The 25,618-nt window shown below is 52.6% G+C and overlaps 1 protein-coding gene across 2 annotated transcripts in view; it reads left to right on the plus strand.

Moving 5' to 3' along the window:
- The window catches only part of RILPL1 (Rab interacting lysosomal protein like 1), a 42,023-nt gene extending 17,304 nt beyond the window's left edge, over positions 1-24,719 (plus strand). The window contains exons 3-7 of one of the 2 annotated variants that reach the window (XM_059408261.1): positions 3,629-3,747; positions 4,404-4,625; positions 12,831-12,913; positions 14,686-14,778; positions 22,223-24,719. In XM_059408261.1, the coding sequence (XP_059264244.1) occupies positions 3,629-3,747; positions 4,404-4,625; positions 12,831-12,913; positions 14,686-14,778; positions 22,223-22,367 (662 nt within the window). In that variant the 3' untranslated portion in view covers positions 22,368-24,719. Of the gene's footprint in view, positions 1-3,628; positions 3,748-4,403; positions 4,626-12,740; positions 12,914-14,685; positions 14,779-22,222 lie in introns of both variants that reach the window. The other variant, XM_059408260.1, reaches the window with a different exon arrangement.
- The last annotated feature ends 899 nt before the right edge of the window (positions 24,720-25,618 follow it).

Genomic DNA, 25,618 nt, shown 5'->3' on the forward strand with positions numbered 1-25,618 from the left:
AGAAGGACCCCTGTGTCCCAAAGCAGCTCCGAGCAGTGACGCTCGCGCGGCCCCACCTTCTCCCCAGCACTGCACACTCAGGACTTTCCATCCTAGCCTATCCGTTCTGTCCTGTCGGGATCCCTGCCCCTTCTTTCCACCCCTGCCTCCCCTCCCCACCCCCAGCCCACCCTGGCGTCTCTGCCTCTCTCAGCCGCATTGCTTAGGACGCGCCCCACCCTGCCCTGGCCCCTGGGCAGGTCAAGGAGGAAGCCCAGTGGTGGGCTCGGTTCCAGGCCTGCCCGTCGGGAAGAATTCTGTTTCGTGGGCTTGTGTGAGTTCCGTCTGCACTTTGCACAGCCTTGTTGGAGAGGTAGGAAGCTAGAAAACGTGCAGGTGAACAAGGGAGGGCTCCAAGCGGTTGATGTTGCTTCAGAAGCCGTAAGCTGTGTGCCGTGTTGGAACCTGCATGTTCCAGCTCATCTTTCTCTGACTCTGGAGCCTCCCCATCACCCCATCAGTGTCTTCATTATAATTCCTTTCCCTCTGGCCTGTCTCATTTGCATAGTGCACACCTGCCCTCTGCAACCTTTCTTCTCTGGCTCCCCCTGCCCGGTCTCCTTGGCCTGACCTTCCTCCTGCTTATGAGGCTTTTATTGCCCCTTTAGGCGAAAATCCAACTCCCTTCCTGGCCATTGAGGCCCCACATGGTCTAGGCTTGCTCGCAGCTCAAGCTTCGGCCTCCCCGTGCCCACTGTGCTGTGGCCACTAGCTTTGGCCACCAGTGTTGCCCTTCAGCTCTCCAGATGCGCAGTCTCTGCCCCCAGGGCCTTTGCACGAGTTGGTGCTAGCCTCTGATGTTTGTCCTCGTCACCTGCCCACCCCTGGGTCCTTCAGGTCTCAGTGTAAAGGCTCTTGCAACGGGGTTTTCTGCTCCTACAGTCTACAGCGGGTCCCCTTGTGGTGCTCTCAGGCCCCATTGCGTCTGCCGTGTCACTTATCATGGTCTCTAATGACACCATCTCCGTCTGGTGTCTGTAAGTTAGTGGGAGCAAAATTGGGCTGCATCTGTTGATCATCCCCACCCCAGTGACTCTTAGCCCAGTGTCAGGTACACGGCAGACGCTCCATAAACACCATGTGTGTACGTGGTTGTGTATGCCTATGTGCGTGTGTGTACGTGCACAAAGATGTGAGGGTACCCCAAGCAGGTGGCCCTGTCAGAAAAAGAATGGACTAGAGTCTGCCCCATGGTGACACTTCTAGTCCCCTTAGTGGAGCCTCTGAGTCTTGTCCTGCAATGGGAAGGTGGCGTGGCCTCATGGAAAGGACATGGGACTTCAGAGTCCGAAAACTCGGGTTGGAGTCCCAGCTCTGATAGCACTTGGCTGTACATCTTGGAACAAGTCTGTCTCTGGGCCTCAGTTTTCTGTGTCTGTAAGATGGGACTGATGTTAGGAACCAACAGTAATACTGCCCATTCCCAGGGGCTGGAAACGACACTGAAATAGGGTCAAAGATACAAAGCAGTTCGTACTTCATGGGGTTAACAGGAGCAAGCTATGCTTTGGGAACGTGTGTCGGTGGGCGGGGGGGGGGGGGTGAGTCCCTGCTCCATCAGCCTGGCGTGTCTCCCGTGTGGGCAGCCCTAGTGTACAGAGGGTTGGGACCGGACAGCCGCCCTCTGGGACATCAACATTCGTGCCTGTCACACAAAGGCTCAGACTCTTCAAGGGCGGGACCCATGTCCTGTCTGCGTTTGTGGCCCCGGCGACATCACACACCGTTCTGGACACACAAATGCTTGTTCTTGGTGGTGACCACCTGCTTGGAGATGTCCAGGACAGGAGAGGGGAAGATCCACATGGGATGGAGCACCTTGGACAAGGAAGTCGTGTCGGGACAACAGTCGAGGACTCACACAGAGCGGCTCTTCTCAGATGCCTGCTATGTCGGCACATGCCCCCCCCCCCCCCCCCCCCCCCCCCCCCCCCCCCCCCCGCCGAGCACAGGAGAACCGAGTGAGTCTGTGGTTCCCACTGCTCCTGGGAGGCAAGGATTAGCTGTCCACCCCAATGCCTGGAGGAGGCTAACAGCCCCTGAAAATATCCAGCCCTAATCCCTCAAACCTGTGGATGTTATCTTGTATGGTAAAATCCTTACAGATGTGTTTTCATTTAAGATCTTGAGATTGCGGGGGTGGGGGGCCCTTAGGCAGCTCAGTCATTAAACATCTGCCTTCGGCTCAGGTCATGATTCCAGGGTCCTGGGATTGAGCCCCACATCAGGCTCCCTGCTCAGCGGGGAGCCTGCTTCTCCCTCTCCTACTCTGCCTGCTTGTGTTCCTTCTCTCTCTCTCTGTCTCTCTCTGTCAAATAAATGAATAAATAAATAAATAATCCAAAAAAAGGGATCTTGAGGTGGGGGCACCTGGGTGGCTCAGTCAGTTAAGATCTTGAAATGGTGAGGCTGTCCTGCATTAGTCAGGTCCTAAATGCCATCATAGTATCCTTAAAAGAGGGGGCCACAGAGAGGTCTGACAGACAGAAGAGGAGGAGGCCATGGGACCACGGAGGCAGAGACTGGAGTGTCCAAAGCCAAAGAACGGTAGCAGCCACCAGAAGCCAGAAGAGGGAAGGGGCTCATTCTCCACTAAAACCTCTGGAGGGAGCACAGCTCTGGTGACATCTTGACTTTGGATTGATTTTAAACTTCTGGCTTCCAGAACTATGAGAAAATGTATTTCTGGTACATAGCTATCACATTTGGTTGGCCATTTGTTACAGCAGGCACGTGAAACTGGTACGGTTTGTTAACTCACCGGATCACTTAATAAGCACCTACTGTGTGCTGGGCCCACTCAGCAAGCACCTACTGTGTGCCAGGCACTGTGCTAGCCAAGGCAATACACGGTGAATAGGTCAGTGAAGGCCCTGCCCCCCGGGCCGACAGGTACTTGTGGGCCAGGGGCAGGAGGTACACACGATAAACAACTAAGTAACAGACACCACTCCCTGCTGTGGGCCAGGCATCATCTTCCATGTGCTTCCTGTGTACTCACTAAATTCATCCTCACAACAGCCGTATGGGGTAGGTACTCTTACTCCCGTCATGTAGATGTGGAAACAGAGGCACAGAGAGGCTGGTCTGAAGCCACACTAGCTGTAAATGGGAAAGCCGGTGTGTGCGCTCAGAGCCTCTGCTCTGAATGGTCTTTTGTTGGATGATAAGACCTACGAGACGGTAGTTGTAAAAAGTATCATGGAGGCGCCTGGGTGGCTCAGTGGGTTAATCCTCTGCCTTCGGCTCAGGTCATGATCTCAGGGTCCTGGGATCGAGCCCCGCATTGGGCTCTCTGCTCGGCGGGGGGCCTGCTTCCTCCTCTCTGCCTGTGTCTCTGCCTACTTGTGATCTCTGTCTGTCTGTCTGTTTAAAAAAAAAAAAAAAAAAGTATCATGAAGGTAGTAGTCGGGGGGAGGGGGCAGGGTTCATTTAGGGGGGCCGGGAAGGATGGGCCTCTGTGGGGAGGGAACAGTTGAACTGAGCCCCGGGTCAGGGGCACCTCCAGAGGAAGGGGCCGGTGGGTCAGACCAGGGCGGCGCGGGGGGGGGTGCTCACCAGCTGGTCTCGCCTGCCCCCCCCATCCCAGGCATGTCGGAGCGCGAGCGGCAAGTGATGAAGAAGCTGAAGGAGGTGGTGGACAAGCAGCGCGACGAGATTCGCGCCAAGGACAGGGAGCTCGGTCTGAAGAACGAGGATGTGGAAGCTGTAAGTGAGGAGCCCCGACCCCATGTCCACCCTCCCGGCCAGCAGATAATGACGGGAGATGGCCTCCTCCCCGCAGGCGGTTCCCCTTCTCTGCCTTGGCCTCATGCCGTGGGCTCTGTGGGGCAGGGGTCCTGCCCGAGGCCCGGCAGCACCAATGCTGAGGCCACAGGGAGGACCCTCAGCCAGGTCTGCATGGTCACGCAGGAGGAATCGTGGCACTGCCCGGTGACCTGCTGCTCCCACACCCTGGGGAGGTGCCGAGGCCCAGCCTGGCTTCGTTCTGACCCCGAGGCTTCCTCCAAATCACCCCCTTTGTGCCCCTATGTGAGTAGGCCAGTGTGCTCCAGGCTGCTCCAGAACGCCACACAGTGTCTCCACCTAAATTAGAAAGACACAAGGCATGTTACTTCCATTTGTTGGGAAATCATCATACTATACTGACAAAACACTTACTTTCCATCTGTCATAAAATTATTATAGTAAATATATAAATTGTCCATCTCTGGCATCAACAGTTATAAGAATATGAACCAACTTCAAAAAAGTCAAAATGTCTCCAGTATGATGGCACACCTGTAGAGGATTTGCCCTTGTGCAGTGCACAACGTGAGCTACTGTATGTGGCAGCCTCATAAATGGCCTTCCTCTCTCTCCAGCTGCAGCAGCAGCAGACCCGGTTGATGAAGATCAACCATGACCTCCGCCACCGTGTGACAGTGGTAGAGGCCCAAGGGAAGGCCCTGATCGAACAGAAGGTGGAACTAGAGGCAGATCTGCAAACCAAGGAACAGGAGATGGGCAGCCTGCGGGCAGAGCTTGGGAAGCTGCGAGAGAGGCTGCAGGGCGAACTCAGCCAGAATGGAGAGGAGAAGCCTGAGGTAAGTGGGAAACCAGCCACTGAAGAAAATGGGAAGGTAGGCCTGTAAGCTGGCTCATGGTGGGCAAGGCTGCCTTGTTTTCTCCATTACACTTGGGGAAAGTAGGAGGAACCTGGGAGGAGCTAAGTTGTGTGGTTAACTGCATGGATGCTAGAGCTGGTCTGCTTCGGTTCAGATCTAGCCTGTTATTACCTCCATGACCTTGGATAAATTATTTAGCCTTTCTGTGACTGTTTTCCTTGAGTCTAAAATGGGGATGATAATAGTACTTAGCACCAGATTATTATGAGAATTAAATGAGTTAGTTCATTTAAAGTGTTGCCTGTTATTACCATGATTGTCTGGAGGAGTCAAAAAAGCTTTTCTAAGAGGTGACTAAAAGAATGAGAGTAAACAAGTAAATGGAGAGTAAGTTCCAGGCAGGGGAGTGGCACATGCAAAGGCCCTGTGGCAGGAGAAATTGCAATGCAGTCAAAGAAGGGTAAGAAGGCTAGGGTGGCTGGTATGCAGTATGAAGGGCAGGAAGAAGGTCTGAGTGAGGTCAGAGAGATAGGTAAGGGCCACTCCTGCAGGCCAGGTAGGCCACAGAGTGGAGTTTGGTCTTCTCCCTGAGAGCACTGTGCTGGGGACTATGGAGCTTCAAAGAGCTTACAGTCCAGTGCGGGAGACAGACTTGGTCACCTCCAAGTGGTGTCGCACTTAAGGTGAAAGGGGACTATCTTTGCGGTAAGAGATTGTGTTTGTCTGGGTTCCCTCAAAGCAGAACTTGAGAAAAGGAAAATGGGCAGGAGGTTTAGTGGGCGGTGATCCCAAAGATCTGAGGCGTGAGACAGGGAAGAAGGAAAAGTGAATTTGAGTGTGTGTTATTGAGGCTGCAGTGGGAGCTCAGTCTTGCTGGGACCTCTGAGAAGCCCACAGACCATGTCCCAGAACTGTCTTTCTGGAGGAGAAAGGCTTGGAACGTTAATCTACATGCACCTGCCCCCAGTTGACTAAGGGTGACTCCCGGGGGTATTAATGCCTTGACATTCCTGGGCAGAACTTACAGAGCAGAGCTCAGGACATGAGTGGGAAGACATGCAATGTGTGCTTGAGGTGGGTCCCTGCCACGTTTCCGGGACCACACCACAGTTGCAGCGAAAATCCAGATGGGTCCAGGGCTGAGACTCAGGGGGCTAGAGGTGTCTCTCCCATGGATGTGTCCCCTGGGGGTGGGGGTGCCAGCAACACAGGGATAGGACAGTTAATCCTGAAGGCGGTGGCATGCAGTTTCATGGAAGAGCTGTCCCTTTGGCTTTGATGTTAGTGTTCACAATGCTAAGATTTTGATAGGTGGATGAAGATGATGGTTATTCTGCTTCAGGACAGCATAGTGAACCCTTAGGGAAAAGCTTGGGGCTTATCTTTCTTCCAGCAAATAATTACTGACTGTTTGTGGTTTGTAGACACTGTGCTAGTTTCCTGGGTAACAAGTCGGGAAGGTAAGACAGTTGAGCTCACCATCAGGTTGGCCCAAGTGCCAGCACAGTCATTAAGCATCTTTCAGGCCAGACATGTCTAGGTTCTCTGAAGGAGAGGAAGCTGGGATACAGTTAGGGAGGTAAGGGAGAAAAGTCTTAAAAGGGAGAGGTTAGGGCTTGTTTTTGGCCCAAAGTGACAGAAGCCTAAATTAAAAGGTGTTAAGGATTTTAAAAAAAAATTTTTTTGGTTATATAGCTAAAGGCTTTGTGTTAATGTTGGCTTCAGGTATAGCTGGTTCCAGGTGCCCAAATGATGCTCTCAAGATGTCTCAGCTTTGCTTTCCTCTGTGTTGGTGGTATTCTCAGATGGGCCATGCCATATAGTGGCCCCTGGGACTCTGTCAGCTTTGCAACCCCAGTGGAAAGAAGTTGCCTCTGTCCCAAATTCCCAGCAAGTCTCAGGCAGCCCTCTCCTCATCCCGTCACAGAACCAGGTGCTGTGGCCCAAAGTCTAAAATATGCATGGTGTCCAGTCCCAAGTCCCATGGCTACCTCTCGTGGTGCCTGTCCATGCTGCATGCACTGGAAGTGGGACCAGGGGAGTTTCTCCAGAGGACAACTACCAGGACTCAGCCCCTAGAAGTATGGAAGCAGATGCAGGGCAGACAGAGACAGCAGCTGTCATCTTCGGTGCTGGAAATGCCACACACAGATCTCTGAGCAGTGGGTAGTGTGGATCCCTCATAGGCTTCAGCAGGGGAGCAATGGCATCAGTTCTGAGGTTCTGGAGGACAGTTTGAACAAGGAGGGGAGCTGATGGCAGAACCTGGCTGTGGGGGCCCCGTGCGGTAGTCCAGGCAAGAAAGGTGAGGGCTGGGGGCGCCTGGGGGGCTCCGTGGGTCAAAGCCGCTGCCTTCGGCTCAGGTCATGATCGCAGGGTCCTGGGATCGAGTCCCGCATCGGGCTCTCTGCTCAGCGGGGAGCCTGCTTCCTCCTCTCTCTCTGCCTGCCTCTCTGCCTACTTGTGATCTCTGCCTGTCAAATAAATAAATTAAAAAAAAAAGAAAGAAAGAAAGAAAGAAAGAAAGGTGAGGGCCGAACCAAACCTGTGGCAGTGGGATGAGGCAGACGCCAAAAACAGCCACTAGGCAAAGCTTGGCCTGTTACCCCCACTCCCTTGGCGTACCCCTTCTGGTTCCTGTGCCCCATGAGGGCTCAGGCCTGTCTCCTGGATGGGGAGGGCTCAGTCCAAACCCAGGTCTTAAGGACGCTGCCCCAGCCACAAGACTCCCAGCCCTGCTCCAGATCTCCTTAGCAGCAAGGGCAGGGACATGTCACACCCCCTTGGCCCACCTGGCTGTCTGTTTCAGTTTCTCTTGCTGGCACCAGGGGGATGGGACAGAAACGGAGTAAAGTCAGGTCACAGTTCTAACTAACCCCCGGAGCTGTTTTGCAAAGTCTGTTCCCAAACTCAGGACACCTTTGCTGGGTTGGACTCCCTCCTTCGGAGCTAGGTGGAGTTCAAGATGCTTGTCACTCACATAGGGAAGCTGCAGGGTGCGGTGGCTTTGCTCGAGCTGCTGTGTGACCTGGGGTTCATGGATCCCTTTGGTGCTCAGTTTCCTATCTGACAAGTGAGGGGAGTGAGCTTGACTTTGGTTCAGTAGATCAAATAGTGTGGCTGGGATAGAGGGCCTGGAATCAGAGGAGAGCACACAGTGAATTCCTAGTGGGAAGCGAGAGCTGTGCAGGTTTTCAGATCATTGAGAGGAGTCTTACGGGATGGGTAGGAGGTCTGGGGTGGACTGTGGCGTGGGCCGCTCCAGACAGGTGGAAGGACACGAGCCAGACTGGAGCATGAGTAGGTGCAGCTGGGTCGTGGGCTCCTCCTGGCCCGAGATCGGTAAGAGGAGATGGGAGCTACAGAGGGAACCGGAACTGGGGAGGAGTCCATTCTCATCATGCCTTGATTACTCCAGTCCAGTAAACAAAGCTTCTGATGTATCTTTATAACATAGTTACTGAGATACAACTTAACTACTTAATGTATACAATGTGACAGGTTTTAGTATATTCACTCTGTCATACAACCAACCCCAGCATCTAGAACATTTCCATCACCCCAAAAAGAAACGCTGTACCCACGAAGAGCCACTCCCTATCTCTGCCTCCCCCAGCCCCTGGCCACCATGAAATCTATTTTTCTGTCTCTACAAATATGCCTGTTGTGGACATTTTAGGGAAACGGAGTCGTGCGACATGTGGTCCTTGAACACCTTTATTCAGTGTGTTTTCTCGCTCCTCTCCCTCCTCATGTTTTCACTGGAAGCTTCCTGCCTTTCACAGGTAGACATAGAAGCCCCTAAGACAATGATATGGTGGGCTCTCTGTTTAAAGGACTTCATATAAAATCAGTAAGGAAACTAACATTAATAGTTCCTACTGGACCTCTCTGCCTTACAAATTCTGGTATCTTAGTAAGTGTGTGTTTGTTGCCATAAATAAGACAGGCCCTTGGGACGCCTGGGTGGCTCAGTTGGTTAAGCAGCTGCCTTCGGCTCAGGTCATGATCCCAGCGTCCTGGGATCGAGTCCCACATCGGGCTCCTTGCCCCGCAGGGAGCCTGCCTCTCCCTCTGACTCTGCCAGCCACTCTGCCTGTGCTCGCTCTCTCTCTCTCTCTCTCTGACAAATAAATAAATAAAATCTTAAAAAAAAAAAAAAAAAAAGACAGGCCCTGATCGCTTGGCGTGTAACGCCGGGTTTTTTTGCTGAATGTGTGCGTGGTGGCCTAGAAGTTACCAGGGGTGGCCAAGACACAGTCACTCCCCCTTTGCTGGGTGAGGGGCTGTTCAGAAGTATGTTCAAGGGTCTGCGGGAACGGTGGCTGTGCTGTGCCCAGCGGGAGTGGGCTCAGGAGGCCAGGCCTCAGGACGCAGGGCCTGATGGAGAATGTTGCCTCCCTTCGGCCACTCTGGTCCCACCAACTTGTCAGCCGGCCTCTTGGGCCTCCCTGGGGAGCACCTGGGACCTCAGGTTATCTCCCTCTGTACCCAAAGTGCCTCCAGGGACCAGCAGACAATCCTCGATAACCCCCAGCCACCTCCGAGGTCCCTCGTGGAGTAAGCCTAGAAGACCCACTGCCGATGGGCCTGATTCCCCTGCTGGAAAGAGCTTTTTCAGTCTCTCTCCCAGGGCAACCCCATCCAAGGGCGCTGCGTTAGTGCCTGCTGGCTTCCAGGAAAGCTGGAGCCCCAAGCTTCCCTCTTTGGGATTTCCAGGCAGTGGTCCTGGAAGTCGGGACTTGGTTTGCAAACCTGTCTGGGAATCCCCCAAGCTCAAGGGCACCGGGTTGCTACCCTGATGAAAGAGCCATCCATCCCTCCTCCAGAGAAAAAGACCTCAGACCTGAGGAAGCCCTTGGGTGTCTCGGGTGCTCACAACCCGTGGGGGTGAGCGGAAACCTGTGGTGTCCGGAGGGAGTGTGTGAGCCTGAGATTTGGGTCCACGGCCTGGGCTGCCGGGGCCTGTGGGGTCCAGACATGGAAGGAGAAGGGGGTAGGGGCTGAGCAGACCTGGAAAGAACACGTCAAAGGCAACAGCTGCCACATAGGACCAGCCCAGTGTTAGCATGAAGATCCAGTGTGACCCAATCTTCTAATATTCTTTCCAAAAGGAAGCCCAAGACCCAAACTTGAGTGTGAAATTTCCCAATATAAAACTGTTGGGAACTAATTCCAGAGAGTTTTAGAACACAGTGAAGGCCAAACAAAATGTTGGGGGGAGGAGTTACGGAGGGCCCCAGACTTCCTGGGAAACTCCTACGCATTCATCAGGACCCCATGCACAGAGACCAGATCTGCAGTAATGTCTTCTGTGATCCCTCCCAGTTAGAGTTTGATGTCCTTGCTCCTCTCTTGCCACACGACCCTGTAGGTTTCCCTCTGTGTGTCTCTTCCCTCCGCTCCCACCTGATTCATTCAGAGTTGATGCGCAGTGAATGTTGAATGTTTATCGAGACATCCAATATTCACTGAGACGGCCATTTACTTATTGAATATTTATTATAGACCTTCAGGGATGCTCTGCGGTTCACCTGGGCAGGGGAAGAGAAGGGAACTGGTGCTAGTGAGTGCCAGCTGTATACCAGCCGCTTGCCATGCGCGATGTTGGGTAGAGGACCCTGTCCAGCCATGTGGCCCTGTAGGAGACAGACACTGAAGACGGACCCTGAGCACATAGCACCCCCCGAAGGTGTGGCATCAACAGAAGCCTACAGTAGCATCTTGGGAAGTTAAATCATCCAACATTTCCTCCCCTACTTCTCAGGTGGGAGGAGGCCCCACTCCCTTGCTCAGAGACAGCAGGGGCAGCGGGGTATCTGTCCGGTGTTCATTTTCTACTGCAGCCACACGCCTCCCCTGCTGCCTGCTGCTCCGTGTGACTCCTGGTCAGACCCCCTCCCCCGGCCTGTGCCTGCTGGGTGACTCTTCTGTCACTTGACCTGCTCTGGAGGGTGGTGTCTCCTTTCAAGTGTCCTTTCCCAGAACAGCCTGTCCTGACTCTCCCAGGACACAGGCATCTCAGCTCTGCCTTCCTGGGTCCTTCAACAGCCTGGCCTTGCGTCACCGTCTGGGTATAAGTGCCTTTCTCCCTGTGCTGCTCTGAGGGTTTGGGTAGGGGAAGGTCTCTATTTCTTTCTTTCTTTCTTTCTTTTTAAGATTTTATTTATTTATTAGAGAGAGAGCACAAGCAGGGGGAGGGGCTGAGGGAGAGGGAGAAGCGGGCTCCCTGCGGAGCAAGGAGCCCCATGCAGGGCTCGATTCCAGGACCCTGGGATCATGACCCGAGCCGAAGGCAGATGCTTAACCAATGGAGCCCTCCAGACACCACAGAAGGTCTCTATTTCAAGCCCATTTCCCCCAGTTCCAGAGCATCCCCGTTGTCCTGAACTTGTGTCCACTCCTTCCGGTGGATGATGGGATACTGGCGGTCCAAGGGTGTCAGGAACGTGGGGGGAATATGGCCACCTGCAGATCTGGCCAGCTGACTTGGGGGCAGCTTGCAAAAACTTCCTTGCTTTCAAAAGATGGAAAATAGGGGCGCCTGGGTGGCTCAGTGGGTTAAGCCGCTGCCTTCGGCTCAGGTCATGATCTCAGCGTCCTGGGATCGAGTCCCGCATCGGGCTCTCTGCTCAGCAGGGAGCCTGCTTCCCTTCCTCTCTCTCTACCTGCCTCTCCGTCTACTTGTGATTTCTCTCTGTCAAATAAATAAATAAAATCTTTAAAAAAAAAAAAAAAAAAAAGATGGAAAATAAACCACAAGTGTTGGCGAGGATGTGGAGAAGGTGGAACCCTCCTGTGCTTCCGGCAGAGTGACAGGTGGGGTGGCCGCGGTGCCAGGCAGCTTGGCGGTTCCTCAGAGTCACACATACAGTCACCACGTGACCCAGCAGCTCCACCCCCGGGAACCCACCCGGAAGAACTGGGAACAGGTGTTTGGACAAATCCTTATACATGGGTGTTCGTGGCAGCACCATTCACACTAGCCAAATGGTGGAAATGGCCTAAATGCCCATCAGAGGACAAAAGATGAGCAAAACGTGGCGTATCCATACGTGGGACTAGTATTCAGCCGTCGAAAGGAACAGAGCCCTGACTCGCTACAGCATGGATGAACAGTGAAAACACGGAAACCGAAAGAAGCCAGGCATAAAAGGAAACATGCTGTACTATTCTATTTGTTTGACATGTCCAGAAAAGGCAAATCCGTAGAGACAGAACGCAGATGGTGGCCACCAGGGGCTGGTGGGCGGGGGTGGGGGCGGGGAATTAGGGAATGGCTGTTAATGGGTATGGAGTTTCCTCGACGGGGGATGAAAATGTTCCAGAACTAGACAGAGGTGGTGATTGCACACCGTTGTGAATGTACTAAATGCCACAGCATTGTGTATTTTTAAATGGTCGGTTCTCTGTTAAGTGTATATTACCACAGTTTTGTTTCCGAAGCAAAAACCCTTGCTGTGAGAAAGAGGGAAGACAGGGTTTGGATCTGGCCTGAGGCAGGTGACTTAGCCTGGTAGGATCCAGCTCCCCTGCCCCTCCCCCTCCCGTCTTCCACTGACCTCCAGCACACAGCAGGGGAGGCTGAGGGCCTGACCAGAAGGCCAGTAACACATGGGAGAACATATGTGACTTAATGCCCAATGGAAGAAGAAGAGAAAATTGTGCACAAGCTCTAACAGTTTTGGCCAAATTAGCAGTGGTCTTATTAGCAATGGTCTTAGTAAGAATGTGAGGAGAGGATGTGGGAAAAGGAAAGCAGATTGATGAGGGAGGGTGGCAGCATTGGAGTCGTGCTGTTTCTTCTCCTTGGACTCGTTCTAATGTTATTTGTAATAAGACCCTGAGTCAGGTGGGGAGGCGCCAGGATGGCAGGTCTAGCTATTGAGAAGGCGAACAATGAACAGGTGGCCGCCGGCTTTCATCTCCAGAGGGACGCTGACTGCACTGAACGTGAGCACAGGCCGCCTGCAAGTTCCTAAAATAGCTGCAAAGGCCCCAGGAGGGTGGGAAATTCGGGCTCTGGCAGGATGTGGAGTGGGAGCTGCCGCGCGGCCGCCAGGAATTCATTAGCGGCATCTCTGCCTCCTCCAGACAGAGCCGGGCGGGGAGGAGTGCGTCTCGGAGGCGGAAAAGGTGGCCATGGATCTCAAGGACCCCAACCGCCCCCGGTTCACACTGCAGGAGCTGCGGGACGTGCTCCACGAGAGGAACGAACTCAAGTCCAAAGTGTTTCTGTTGCAGGAGGAGCTGGCGTACTACAAGAGGTGAGCGGCCCCGGGCGCGCCCCGGCGGGCTGCTTTTTGGGGGCTGCAGGAGGTCTTGGAAAGACAGGGATGGCCGCCGTCTCCATTCCGGGGTCCCTGTCTGTTCTGAAGGACTTACACCCACGCTCACAAGCCCTTTCTGAAACTCTGGGGCCCAGGTGCATTTTATAATTCAGAACTTCCCAGCTGTTAGAGAGGAATAGTCCACAGACTGTGTATTCGTAACATACACCACCAGCATCTGGGGCAGCTCCCCAAAATCACACACGTTAATAATGTTTTCGCAGAGGAAGATGCGAGTGTGCATGCGAGTGGGACAAGCAGCCATGATAATCGGGCTCATGTCACATTTTGCCACCAAATGAAGGACCAAAATATGAATTTTCATTTTTAGAGCTTTTTGGATTTTAGAATTACGGATCAGAGATGGTAGAGCCGTACGGCCTAAGTATCTGTTCATTCAGCCCACGGCCAGTGAACTTACATTTATCAGAGCTGCACTGTCTGGTATGGTGACGTAGCCACTAGCTGTGTGGCTGCTCACATTTCAGTGAGCTAAAATAAAAGTCAAAATGCAGTTCCTCGGGTGTGCCCGCCACATGCTTGCTCAGCTTCATACACACTGCCCCTCTATGGGTTTCTTAAAACAGTCCCTACTTAAAACAAAAACCAGTCCCCACTTGTTTCTACCTCAGGACCTTTGCATATACTGGTCCTGCTGCTGGGAATATGTTCCCCTTGGCTCTTCCCATGGTTGACTCCCTGGTCATCAGGGTTCAGGTCAGAGGTCACCTCCTCAGAGAGCTGTCCCTCCCCATTACTACTGGAGTACTACTGGGCACAAGGGAGTGCCCAGTTCTAGCCATCGTCACTTTCCTTGGCTTTACTTTTTTCATGCCCCTTCATCATCTTACTTTGATCCTATGGACATATTTTATTGTGTCTTTCCATAAGGGACTATGACAACAGGAGACCAGAAAACATTTGTCTTGTTCATGGCTAGGTTTCCTAGTCTTAGAATGGGGCTTAGCGTGCAGTGGATGTGCAACAAATACTTCTTGAATGGGAAGCCAGAAGGGAGGAGAGATGTACCAGAAGTGGTCCCTGATCCAGTAGGGAAAATAAGAGAGGCACAGAAAATATAGGGCCACATATTTTTATTGAAAATCCCCTATATGCCTGGCACGTAAGAAAATTTCACTGATACTATGTGCACTGGCTGTTCAAAGGGAAAGATCCCTTCTCAGGGGTGGGGTAGAAATCAGGAAGGCTTCGTGTAGGGGGTGGCCTTTGAACTGGGCTTTCTCTAAAGGATAGGATACTGTTCAGGTATGGGAGATGTTCAGGAGTGGGTGTCATATTGCAGATGGAAGAAACCACAAGGTATGGAGACAGCATTTGGTAAGGAAAGGAGAGAGGAAGTAGTTCTGTGTGGCTAGATACCTCAAAGGAAACTGAAAGTTGCCTTTTTGAGATGTGAGTTCCTTTCCTGAAATTCTTCACATTTGACCAACTGGGCCAAAGAGACCACAGGCACCCAGGTCCACTGCCTCCAGGGCTGACCCCTTCTCTTAGCTGGCCATGCCCATTGCTAAGAGGCCAGTGCCCCAAGCAAAGAGACTGTTGGGGTACAGGCCACTTTTGCCATCTTCCTGGGTTCCCCCCATTCCCAGTATAACTCCACCCAGACCATCAGACGATACCCTTCTGGAATATTCCAGCTCTCACAGAATTTTTGACTCTCTTATCTCACGCCTCTCGACTCCTTCCAGTGAAGAAATAGAAGAGGAAAATCGAATACCCCAACCTCCAGCAGTGGTCCACCCGAGAATATCCCCCCAGCCAGAGTCCGGGATCAAGCGACTGTAAGTGATACGCTTCGAGAGTGCGAGCCTGCTCGCGCACAGCTGACCTGGTGGTTCACGCGGGCTCTTTCACATCTGGGCACCTGCTCCAGGGCCAGGCTTGTCACTAACCCCCTCCTGCTGAGACAGGCTTAACCATGGAGCACGTGGGGCCTTAGCCCTTGACTTTGAGTTCATCCCTGCGCCTGAACGCTATGTTCCAGCTGGGGGTCCGCAGGCAGAGAGGGTGGAAAGGGGGTGGGGCCTGGGGCTGAAGCTCAGGGCTTGAGCGGATCAGGCAGGGTGTGTCTCTGGGCAGCAGATAAGGCTGGTGGGGGCGATTTCACACACCCAAAGGGCCTGCAGCCCCAGCCGGCAAAGGTCTAGAATGGCCCCTGGTCCACCCCATCTGTGCATTTCTGTGATAACCCCCGACCCTTCCGTAAGGAAGTATTTATTCCTACATAATGCATGCAGAGTCAGGCCTTGGTTGCTGTGGGGAACACACAAGAAAGAAAAAACTCAGAATTGCCTTCAACCAGACTTGAAGCTACTTGAGTGGTTCTCAAAGACCCCCATGAGATTCGGAGTTTGTGGACCCTCTCCCTGGGGAGGAAGAGCCTCATGTTCAGCTATGCATACAGTTTCTGGTGTGCTGACCCCTGCAGGCCTTCAGATAAAGGGTGAAAACCTCTGGTTGTGGGGGGACGGCTAGTGTCTACTCAGAGCCTGCTGTGGGCCAGGTACCATATCCTCGAGTCCCCACGATACTCCTGGGAGGTAGAGGCCCTGTCATCCCCATTTTATAGTTAAGGAAACTGAGGCAGCTCCGTAAGGACATTCAGCTATTAAGAGGCAGAGCCTGGGGTCAAACCTAGGTAGTCCGGCCCCACAGCCCATGTTTCAGACTGTGCCGGGTGCGCACACTCACACTGTTGTCTTATAGCCTTCTTATCTCCCCAGGAGGGTCTTCCTGGCTCTTGGCTTTCCAGCTGTACCCACGGCTTATTACAGAAGAGGCCTCTCTTTCTCCCAGACTCTGGCAGGAGCTTTGTGGAAGCGCGTGGCGTGGGTTGGAAGGCCACCAGGAGCCTTTGGGGAGAGCAACTGGGATGTTACTTGGGTGCCTCGACCTTTGCAAACCAATTACATTGGGAAGTTCTTGGCTAGGTCTGACCCTGTGAAGCGATGGGAAGGGCATTGGAGAATGTGTGCAGCCTTGTGACTGTCTGAGCCTCTCCTCTTGGGAGGGGGCAGCTGCCCTCTAGAGTGCGCCCAGGAACACGTGGCTCCTTCCCCAGCCTCTCTTGCCAGCTACGTGGCTTGTTTGCTTGGTCTTTGATCCCTGTGTGGAGTTCCCAGTTCTGGTTAGGGGTCGGCCCTGACTAGGAGTGAAGCTTGGAACCAGAAGGGCTTCCTCTGAATCCCAACACCGTTTGGCCACATACTGTTAATAATCTAAAATTGGCAGTTGAAATTCAACTCAGAGTAACTCAAGAAAAACTGTTGGCTAAGGAACCCAAAATTCCCAGGTCAGAGTGGCTTTCAGGCTCAGCTGGATCCAGGCCTTGTCATCAGACCTCTTCCTTGTTCCCTCCACGTCTGGCTCGGTTTTCCTATAGGTGGGCTGTGTTCGTGGATGCTGTCCCTGAGGGTGGCAGCATAGCAGACATCACCTCAGGCTTCTACTTTCTTTGGTCTTTTTAGTGTCTTCACGTGTGCTGCACACACCACTGCCAGGACTGGACTTCTAAGACATATGTGTTTCTAAGCCTGCCTTCCAAAGCTGGGCTGTCCTGATTTTGTGGTTTTCTGCTCCAGCCCCCTTTCCCTGCAGAAAGGCAATTAAGAGTTGGCTTTTGCAAATCCCAAACTGGGAAAAAGCCAGAGGGAAGTGATCCGAATTAGCCAGCAATCTTCTTCCCACTGGTTCTTCTACCCACACCTGAAGAGGCTGTGGTGTCAAATCCTCCTTTCTGGATTGTCCCACAAAGGATGCTCGGCCCTTCTCTCCTTTAGTGTGGCCTCTGTGTGCTCAGCAAGACCTAGGGCTCCGAGCCTGGCAGGAGAAGCAGCTGGCATTGGAGACTCAGGGAAAGAGAAACAGACAAAGAGGGAGAGAGAGCAGGATCCCCCCGTCCAGAGGGTGCAGGTGGCCAGTCCCGTGGCCACCCCAGCTTCTAGAGGATGACTAGAAGATCAGGCTGGCACAGAAGGCTTTTGACCAGCCCAGGCAGGACAGTGGTTGCCTTTGTCCACCTCGGCTGCTGACTGGGAGCCACATCAGTGCGGCCCAGGAGCCCAGAGCCAGGGGCAGGGACGAATCTTCCCTGGGGGCCGGGGGTAGGGCATGGCGGTCCTCCAGATGGTTCCATGCCTTCCTCCCCTTCTATCCCTCACACCTCTGGCACCCTTTGGGGTCTGCTTGTCCCTTCAGCCTTGCTTTTCTGGAATGTTAATCACATGGCCTCTCTAGTAGAGGTCATGGCTGCTTTCCTGCCCTTGACCGGTTTCCCCCGTCCACCAACAAGTGAACATAACTACCAGGGAGGTTTGAAGGGGCTTCATCAGCTCACACCACCTGAACTAAAGTATCTTCCACCCCGTCAGAAGCTCAGAGCTAGGATGATTAACTCCATTTCTCAGATGCATCATGGGCCTGGAGAAGCCCACTGCGGTTCCTTTAGATCGGACCGTTGAGAAGGGTCAAAGTTCGGGATTGGAACACATGCCTTCCACCTCCCGCCCCGCCCCCCTTTCCCCCCCCCCCCCCCCCCCCCCCCTGCCAAGTCACCAGCTGCGGGCGGACTGCCCAGTTCCCGTATCTCGCAAGTGCACCACGAGCCAAGGACGTCAGCCTCTACGTTTCTGGGCTGAGCTGGTGAAGGGAAACAGACACTCCTGCCGCCAGTCAAAACTGAACCCAGAAGACGGTCCAAGAATAGCTTGTGACCCAGCAGCTGCGGGCCAGAGAGTCCAGGTTGGCACCGCCTGGGAAGGTCACGAGGGAGCGCGGAATGACTCCAGTGTTGTCCCCAGTGGCCACCAGGCACCAGCGCCCCCTTTGTGTGGCCTGCGTCTCTGGGCCACAGTCCTGCAGACACACGCGCGTGCGCAACTGCTTTCTGCAGAGCCGGGAGGCAGGAGGCAGGCGGCGGGGACACGGCGACAGCCACGGAAGCTATGGAGCAGAACAGCTGGTCACACATGCCAGCAAGGGTGGCCGTCAGAGTAGGCGGCCCCGAAGCCTCAGACAGTCGTGGCGGCAGTGCATTCTGTCCCTGTACTCCTACCCACCGCGCTCCTCGCTTCCGCCCAGAAATAGCAACCTCACAGCCGCGCGTGGCACCGCCTGAAATGCCACTGCCGCAACTTCATTTGGATTGAGTTTTCTAGAAATCGTCAGTGGGGAGGGAGTAGGTGAAACCAGCTACACCATACCCAGGACATAAATATTCAACCGAAACAAGTCAGCGGAAGGGGCTGCCCCTCTAGAGGACGGGGTAGCTGCGGGGAGGCACCTCGCATAGAGAAGGAAGCGGCCGTGCGTCCAGCAACACATACAGTCACTCGGCCAGAACCCTCCAGGTGTCCCAAGGCCCTGGGCACCGGCCTGAGCCCTGATGAGACCCCAGATGAAGGCAGACAAACCTGTCACCCTGGGTCTGGGGCCATCCTGCACGATGACTGTGTCTTCCAGGGCTGCTGCTAGGCTAAAAGGGGTCCTGGCAGAGGTCGGTGCAGAACCGGGTGGCTTGGAGCCCCTGACAGCCTGGCCTTGGGGGATTGGGCCCACTTGTTCGACAAAAGGTATCCCCTCTTCCGTCACCATGAGAAGATACCCGTGTGGGTTCTGCCAAGATGCCAACTCCCAGCTACTCTGTGAAGTGTGTCAGCAGTAAATCCAAACACAGAAATCCCCAGCCTCATCTGAGACAGTCATGCCTCTCTCTTCCCAGCCAGCATCTAAAAAAAAAAAAAAAAAAAAAATCAAAGTTGTTCAAAATCAGCTCTGGTGGCTTGACTGGAGCATCTTCATAGTCACCATCAGCTCTGAATTCCGCAGGGGCGTGGCTTCTGCAGGCTCTCTGCCTCCGTTCCCCTGCCCAGCCCAACCGGGCCACCTCATCTTCTCTCCTGCACACCCCCTGGCTGCCTTCTTCGGGGACCCGCAGCCTGCAGCGCGTGGCTGTCGGGGGAGACATGCTGGAATGGAAGATACCCGCGGGTGTCGCCGCTAACCCACAGTGGGTTTGACCCCTTCTTCCAGACCCCAGGCCTGCCTCTCAGCCCCAAGGGCCACCGTGTCTTCCTTTGGGGCCACTGCAGTCAGGGCTTCAAGCCAAAACACTTTTGTCTCGTGCCTCGGGAGGTGAGGAGCCCCAGATGCAGGTGTCGCCAGCGACAGTTCCTTGTGAGGCCTGTGAGGGAGAAGGGCTCATGCCTCTCCCAGCTTCCGGGCCTTGCTGGCTCTCTTCGGCCTTTGCCGGCGCGCAGAAGCATCGCCGGGGCCCCAGCTTTCACCTTCACCTTGTGGTCCTCCTGGGGGCGCGTCTCTGTCCAGATTTCCCCCTTTTAAAAAGCTCCACTCTTCTCCAGTGTAACTGTCTTAACGGGCCACCTCTACAAGGATCCTGTCTCCAAAGAGTCGCTTTCTGAGCTACTGGGGGTTAGGACCTGCACTGTTGAGTTTTGGGGAGGGGGACACAGTTCCACCGATGACATCTCCCATAAGCAAACCCTTTGGCCGGTCTGCGTGTGCAGTGTGTTTACTTTTCATGCCTCCCTGTTTTTATCTTCTCTGTGTCTATCTGTACTTCTAACCAGGATCTTTACAGCCGTAATGCCCATGGTAGCAGCTGGACTGATCTTAGACGACCCCACCCTGCAGCCCATCCGAAGACTTGTTTCCCTTGTAGGCACTGGGTTTTTGTAGGTTGGTTTGGAGCTGTGCCTTTGCAGTGTGTGCTGCGGCTCTGCTGAGGCTGGCCCGCCTTCCTTGGCCACTTTAGCTGCATGGCCGTCACCTGCGTGTTCCCATCTGAAGTGGGTGTCGAGTGTGATTTCAGACGTGCCCTCATGAGGCTCTTGACCTGCACGAGCAAAGCCATGGCGTTCTCGGCCCTGTCACCGATAATTCTTTCTGTCTTTTTTTTTTTCTTTCTTTCTGTTTCCATTCTAAAAACCACCTTGTCCATGATGCAGTAAAGAAGGTCCTTTAAGTGACGGGTCAGTAGTCAACACCCACTGTGACCCCCGCCCCCTCCCCCGAGTGACACTAACGCTGTTTCCGACCTTCACGCCCTAGCTTTCTAAACCGCTTTTGTTTGCCAAGCCACCGTCAGAAAGCCATGTGGCCGTCCTTACAAGAGGAAGGGCAGAGGAGGGGACCCATGCTTTGTTTCTCTCTGTGTCCCCCTTGGACAGGGAGTGGCATGTGGCTTTCTCGCTTGACTCAGGTGGAGGAGAAAAGTAACAGTGATGTGCTGCCGCTGTGTTCTGGGCTCGCTGACTGCCCCAGTGACACCATGGGAAGAGCTCGCAAGTAACCCAGGAGAGGACCGTTGTGCCTTGGCTCGTCAGTGTACATGTCTGCTATAGAGAAAAGACACTTGAGCCGGGAGGGGGGATTTCTCCAGATATCCTCGGCTGGCCCCAGCTTTCGAAGAAAGACCACTTTAATCCTGGTAGGAGGTGATCGTAGGGTCCAGTAACCGTAGAAGAGTAAAATTTTCACCCAAAACTGAACTGGATGGGCCACAACACTTAAAAGAAAAAAAAAGGCTACTAGGTGAGCAGAGAGAACTAAAAAGAGTTGATGGGAGGCTTTAGTTTCTCAGCCCTGCATCCCTGTTCATTCCTGCCCCCGGGAAACACAACATAGCTGTTATCTCTCCTACCAAGGTCAGACACCAAAATTCAGAAGTAGCCCAAATTCAAGACGGGGCTGCCTCAGGTTTGGTCCGGGTGGTCTTCATGGAGGTGGAGCCAAAGCCGGCCTTGTTTGAAATGGGCCAGTGCTGGGGCGCCTGTGGCTCTGTCGGCTGAATGTCCTGACTCTGGATCTCAGCTCAGGTCGTGATCTCAGGGTTATGGACTGAGCGCCCCCACATTGGGTTCCAAGCTGGGCATGGGGTCTGCTTAAGACTCTCTCTCTCTCTCTCAAAAAATAAGCGGGCCATTTTAGGGATCCTGCCTGGCTCAGTCCATACAGTGTGTGACCTTTTTTTTTAAGAGGGAGTGCGAGCAAGGCGGTGGGGAGGGGGCGGGCAGAGGGAGAGAGAATCTCAGATCGTGAGATCGTGACCTAAACCGAATCAGGAATCAGACAAGTAACTGACTGAGCCCCACAAGTGCCCTGAGCATGTGACTCTGAATCTCAGGGTTGTGAGTTCAAGCCTCACATTGGGTGTGGAGCCTAAAGTAAAATTTAGAAAGAAAAAAAAAAAAAGGTTTTTAATGGGCCATTGTATAAGCTTTATGCCTGCGATTTCTTCCTTCATCTTTGAGGCATCAGATGGTTCACTTTGATCAACGATCAGTTGTCATAGCTGGTTTTGTTTCAGTTTTTTTTTGTTTTTGTTTTTGGTTTTTTTAGAGAGCGTGGGGGCGGGTGGGCAGAAGGAGAGGGAGAGACAGAATCTTACAAGCAGGCTCTATGCCCAGCAGAGCCCAACACAGGGCTTGATCTCATGATTCTGAGATCATGACCTGAGCCACTCGGGTGCCCCAGGAATCAGAGCTGTTGTCTACATCAGCTGCCGCCATGTAGCAAGTTATGGTGCTAACTTCTAAAGGCTTTCGCCCTTAAGTCAGTTTTTGACACTGTCAATTGATGTTTTCCCCGGTTTCATTCACATACAATAGTCACAGTGTTGATCCAATGACAGAACCACAGTGTTGATCCAATGACAGATCCAATTACTTCTCAATTGTCTCATTTTTCTAAAATACCTACTTCCGACTCCTCTCTAGCAGTAATATCCACGAAAGCTGGGCTTCGGTGTGCTGCATATGTACTTTCCTGAGTCATGTTACGTAACAACTTAAAAACATTCGTCTCTTTATGTCAGGATCCTCCTAAACTCTGTGGCTTTCAGTTACTACCTTCTCCGCATCATTAGGGTAAAGAAACCCCAGATGTCTGTTTCTGGTCGTTGTTTATTTCCACCGGTAATGGGAAGAGACCGTCAGCAGTGTTTAAGTAAGAGAGGAGCCACATCACACGTCACCTAGGTGCATGCCGCATTCACACTGTGTCACCTCCCAGGTTCGGGGACAGTGACAGGCAGAATCACCCTGCTGCTTTCTCGAGTAACTTTGACCTGCGCTCCCCACTTTCTCTTTCCCACCTTGAGTTGATTTGTTCCTTCCACATTTGCTGCTCTGTGTCCTGGCATGGCAAAAAACTCTCTACAGGGCACAGCCCAGGCCCGGCTCTCATTTTTCTTTCTCTTCCGAAAAGGTTTAGCTTCTTCTCCCGCGACAAGAAGCGTCTGGCCAACGCGCAGAGGAACGTGCACATCCAGGAGTCCTTTGGCCAGTGGGCCAACTCCCACCGCGATGACGGTTACACGGAGCAAGGACAGGAAGCCCTGCAGCACCTGTGACCGCAGCGCCCACCTCCCCTGCCCCCACGCCCTCGGACCGGAACTGTCCCCCGCCAGCGCCCGCAGCGGAACCCGACAACCCCCGGGTGTCTCGACCTTGCACACTTCTGGGTTCAGAAGCACCCTCAGAACTGATCCCTCAAACAGACTGTCTGCTTTGAGGAAGCACACTGAAAAACTGACGCCAAACTCGAAAGACATGTTTATTTATACCCAGGGCTCTCACCGTTTATAATAGATGACTGATCCCTTAGGATATATATTTAATAATACCATGAGCAGAGGCCAGACTTTTGCATTAACTTCAGTAACACAAGCTTCTTTAAGCCAAATACATCACATGCACTGTAACTGCTGTTTGACTTGCTTTGTATGAAATTCTGTGTGTAGAGGTTTTATTAACACATCTGTCGTGCTCGATCGAGTGGGAGGCAGGGAAGTGGTAGATTCTCATTAGATCATTCAGGAAGTTGCCATGGTGGTAGCATAATAAGTAGGATGCGTCCGTCAGATAAGCGGGGCCTCTGAAGTCACCAGGCGAGCTGGCCCCACTTAGATGGGAAGCAACAGAAAATAGAGATGACAGCCCCACCCAGAAGCTGGAGATGACTTGCAAGAGAGAGCCAGGGGTTCTCTTTTCTCACCTTGTTACTGACACAGCCTAGAGCATGGAGCAAGTGCCTTGGAATCAGCTCGAGTTATGCAGTACTAACCAAAGTTGCTAAGGATGAGACATTGCAACCTTTCTCATTTGTATTTTTTTTCCCCTTGGCTTCTTTGTTCCTTTTAGCCTCCCGTGTATCAAACACTTGGTCTCCTATAAAGAAGACAAGTGTGCCGGAGCGGATTTGGAATGGGGTGGAGGAGCCTAGGGGATACAGGACTTGGGGGGAAGCGGGGAGGCTCGCCAGTGCGAGGGCGGTGGGTGAAGTGATTGCTTGGGGACCACATGTCGGGCTGACTCATGGGGCTGGGGTGGCAGACAGAGAGCTAGAAGCCTGCAGCTGGTGAGCTGGGGTTCTGCCCAAATAGCACGGTCTTTCTCCTACTCACAGAGGACCCAGGGCACAGGCTGGGTGCTGACAGACTGAGAGAGGTAACATTTGCTAACAGAACACAAGTACATCGGACGGGTCCGCAATCTACACATTGCTAAGAAACCATCAGGGTGGTTTACAGAGTCGATGGGAACTTTCCAGACTGCTGAAAATAACGATCAGACAGGATAATGTGGCTTTTGCACGGTGGTTCTCAAACCAGATTGGCCACGAGATTTATCAGTTGATTCTGAGGATAAAAGCAGACGATGAAGAACCCCCTCCCCCCGGCCACCTTTAGTTGCCCTTTCCCCAGGAGTAGCCAGTGTTGCCAGTTTCTTGAGTGTCTTTCTTGAAAGAGCTTATAAATATACATGCGGTTATGTAACAAAATATATTTTTTCTTTTTTTTTTTTTAAACATAAATGGCAGCAAACTATATATATGTGCTATTCCGTACCTTTCTTTTCTTAGAATACCCTGGAGATGACTCCACGTCGGTACTAAGACGTGGGTCTCAGTGTCCCCCAGGGACATTTGACAATGTCTGGAGTTGATTTTGGTGTTTTGGTTGTCACGACTGCTACTGTCATTCAGGGTGTAGGCTCCAGGGATTCTGCTCAACGCCCTACAATGCTCAGGACAGCATCCCACAACAGAGAATCTTCTAGCATCAGATGTAATCGTGCAAGATGGAAGAACTACCATGTGGATGCGCGATTTGTTCACGTTTGCCCAGGCCCCCAGCGATGGACAGGGAGCTTCCTTCCGATCTTTTACTGCCTAAAACAGCACCGCACACTTTCGTACATGTACGTCAGTCTGCAGAATAAACTAGAAGAATTACTTGCCAGGTGATAGGGTGTATGCCTTTGTCACAGGGCTACTGCTAAGGTCCTTGCTGTGGGGCCTCTACCAATTTTTTTGTTTTGTTTAGTTATCAGGACCCATACAAGATGGAGCCTGCATGTCAAGGATGGGGTCTGAGTGTGCGTATTTGTTTAGTCCATCCATGTTCTGGTACCCAGGGTTGATAACTGTGGCTCGGACGGCATAAACTCCGTGAATGGATTTCTTTCTTCTGATGCTGTCTCACCACACGTGCTTTCTTGATGTGGACTGCTCTTTTAGCTGAAGGACCTGCCAACACTAGCCCATAAAATACTTCAGGTGCCGTAATAGGGAGCGCTTTGTGAAACCTGAGTGAAATCAGAGGGGTGTTCCTGCACAGCTGTTTTTTGAGATGTGGGAGATGGTAAAATTCTGCACTGGAAATTTACAAAGGAAAGAGTCTATTTTTTGAAAACCGTTCAAACGTCAACAGTTTTTTTTGGTTGTTTGTTTGTTTGTTTGTTTGCTTTATTTATCTGACACAGAGAGAGAGATCACAAGTAGGCAGAGAGAGAGGGAAGCAGGCTCCCCGCTGAGCAGAGAGCCCGATGCGGGGCTCAATCCCAGGACCCTAAGAGCATGACCTGAGCCGAAGGCAGAGGCTCGACCCACTGAGCCACCCAGGTGCCCCCCAACAACACTTTTAAGATAGAGCAGGTTCCCTTCGTAACAACGAGATTCATACTCGGAATGCAAAAACCTAGTCATGAATGTGTTGTCTTGATACAAAGTCCTTTATTTTGCATGAAGCATCTTGAATTTTTAAGAACCTGAGCTTTCAAAGATACAGCCGTTGGTAAAACAAAAATGCTAAGTGTCACTTTTGTGAAAGTCCTGTGAAGAGCAAGGTAGTTTTCAAAGCCCTCAGAAACTGAGGCCAATATATCCAGCCCCCAAACAAACGGGAGGTTGGATGTCCAAAAGGGAGAAGACAAAGCAATCAGAACCGGATAGCAGCCTTTCATTGATTTCTCTTCACTTGTTTCATGCTCACTTTTCTTTTTTTTTTTAAAGATTCTATCTATCCATTTGAGACAGAGAGATACAGAGAGAGAGAGCATGAGCAGGGGGAGAGGCAGAAGCAGGCTCCCTGCTGAGCCAGGAGCCCTATGCCAGCTCGATCCCAAGACCCTGGGATCCTGACCCGAGCCAAAGGCAGATGCTTAACCATCACCGTCTCTTTGGAGCTTCACAAACCAGAACCCCAGAGGCTTGCAACTTGGGTTTTTCATTTTATTTTATTTTATTTTATTTTTTTAAAAGATTTTATCCATTTATTTGACAGAAGGAGAGAGATCACGAGTAGGCAGAGAGGCAGACAGA

The sequence above is a fragment of the Mustela nigripes genome, chromosome 8, assembly GCF_022355385.1.
Source record: "Mustela nigripes isolate SB6536 chromosome 8, MUSNIG.SB6536, whole genome shotgun sequence".
Taxonomy (NCBI): Eukaryota; Metazoa; Chordata; class Mammalia; order Carnivora; family Mustelidae; genus Mustela; species Mustela nigripes.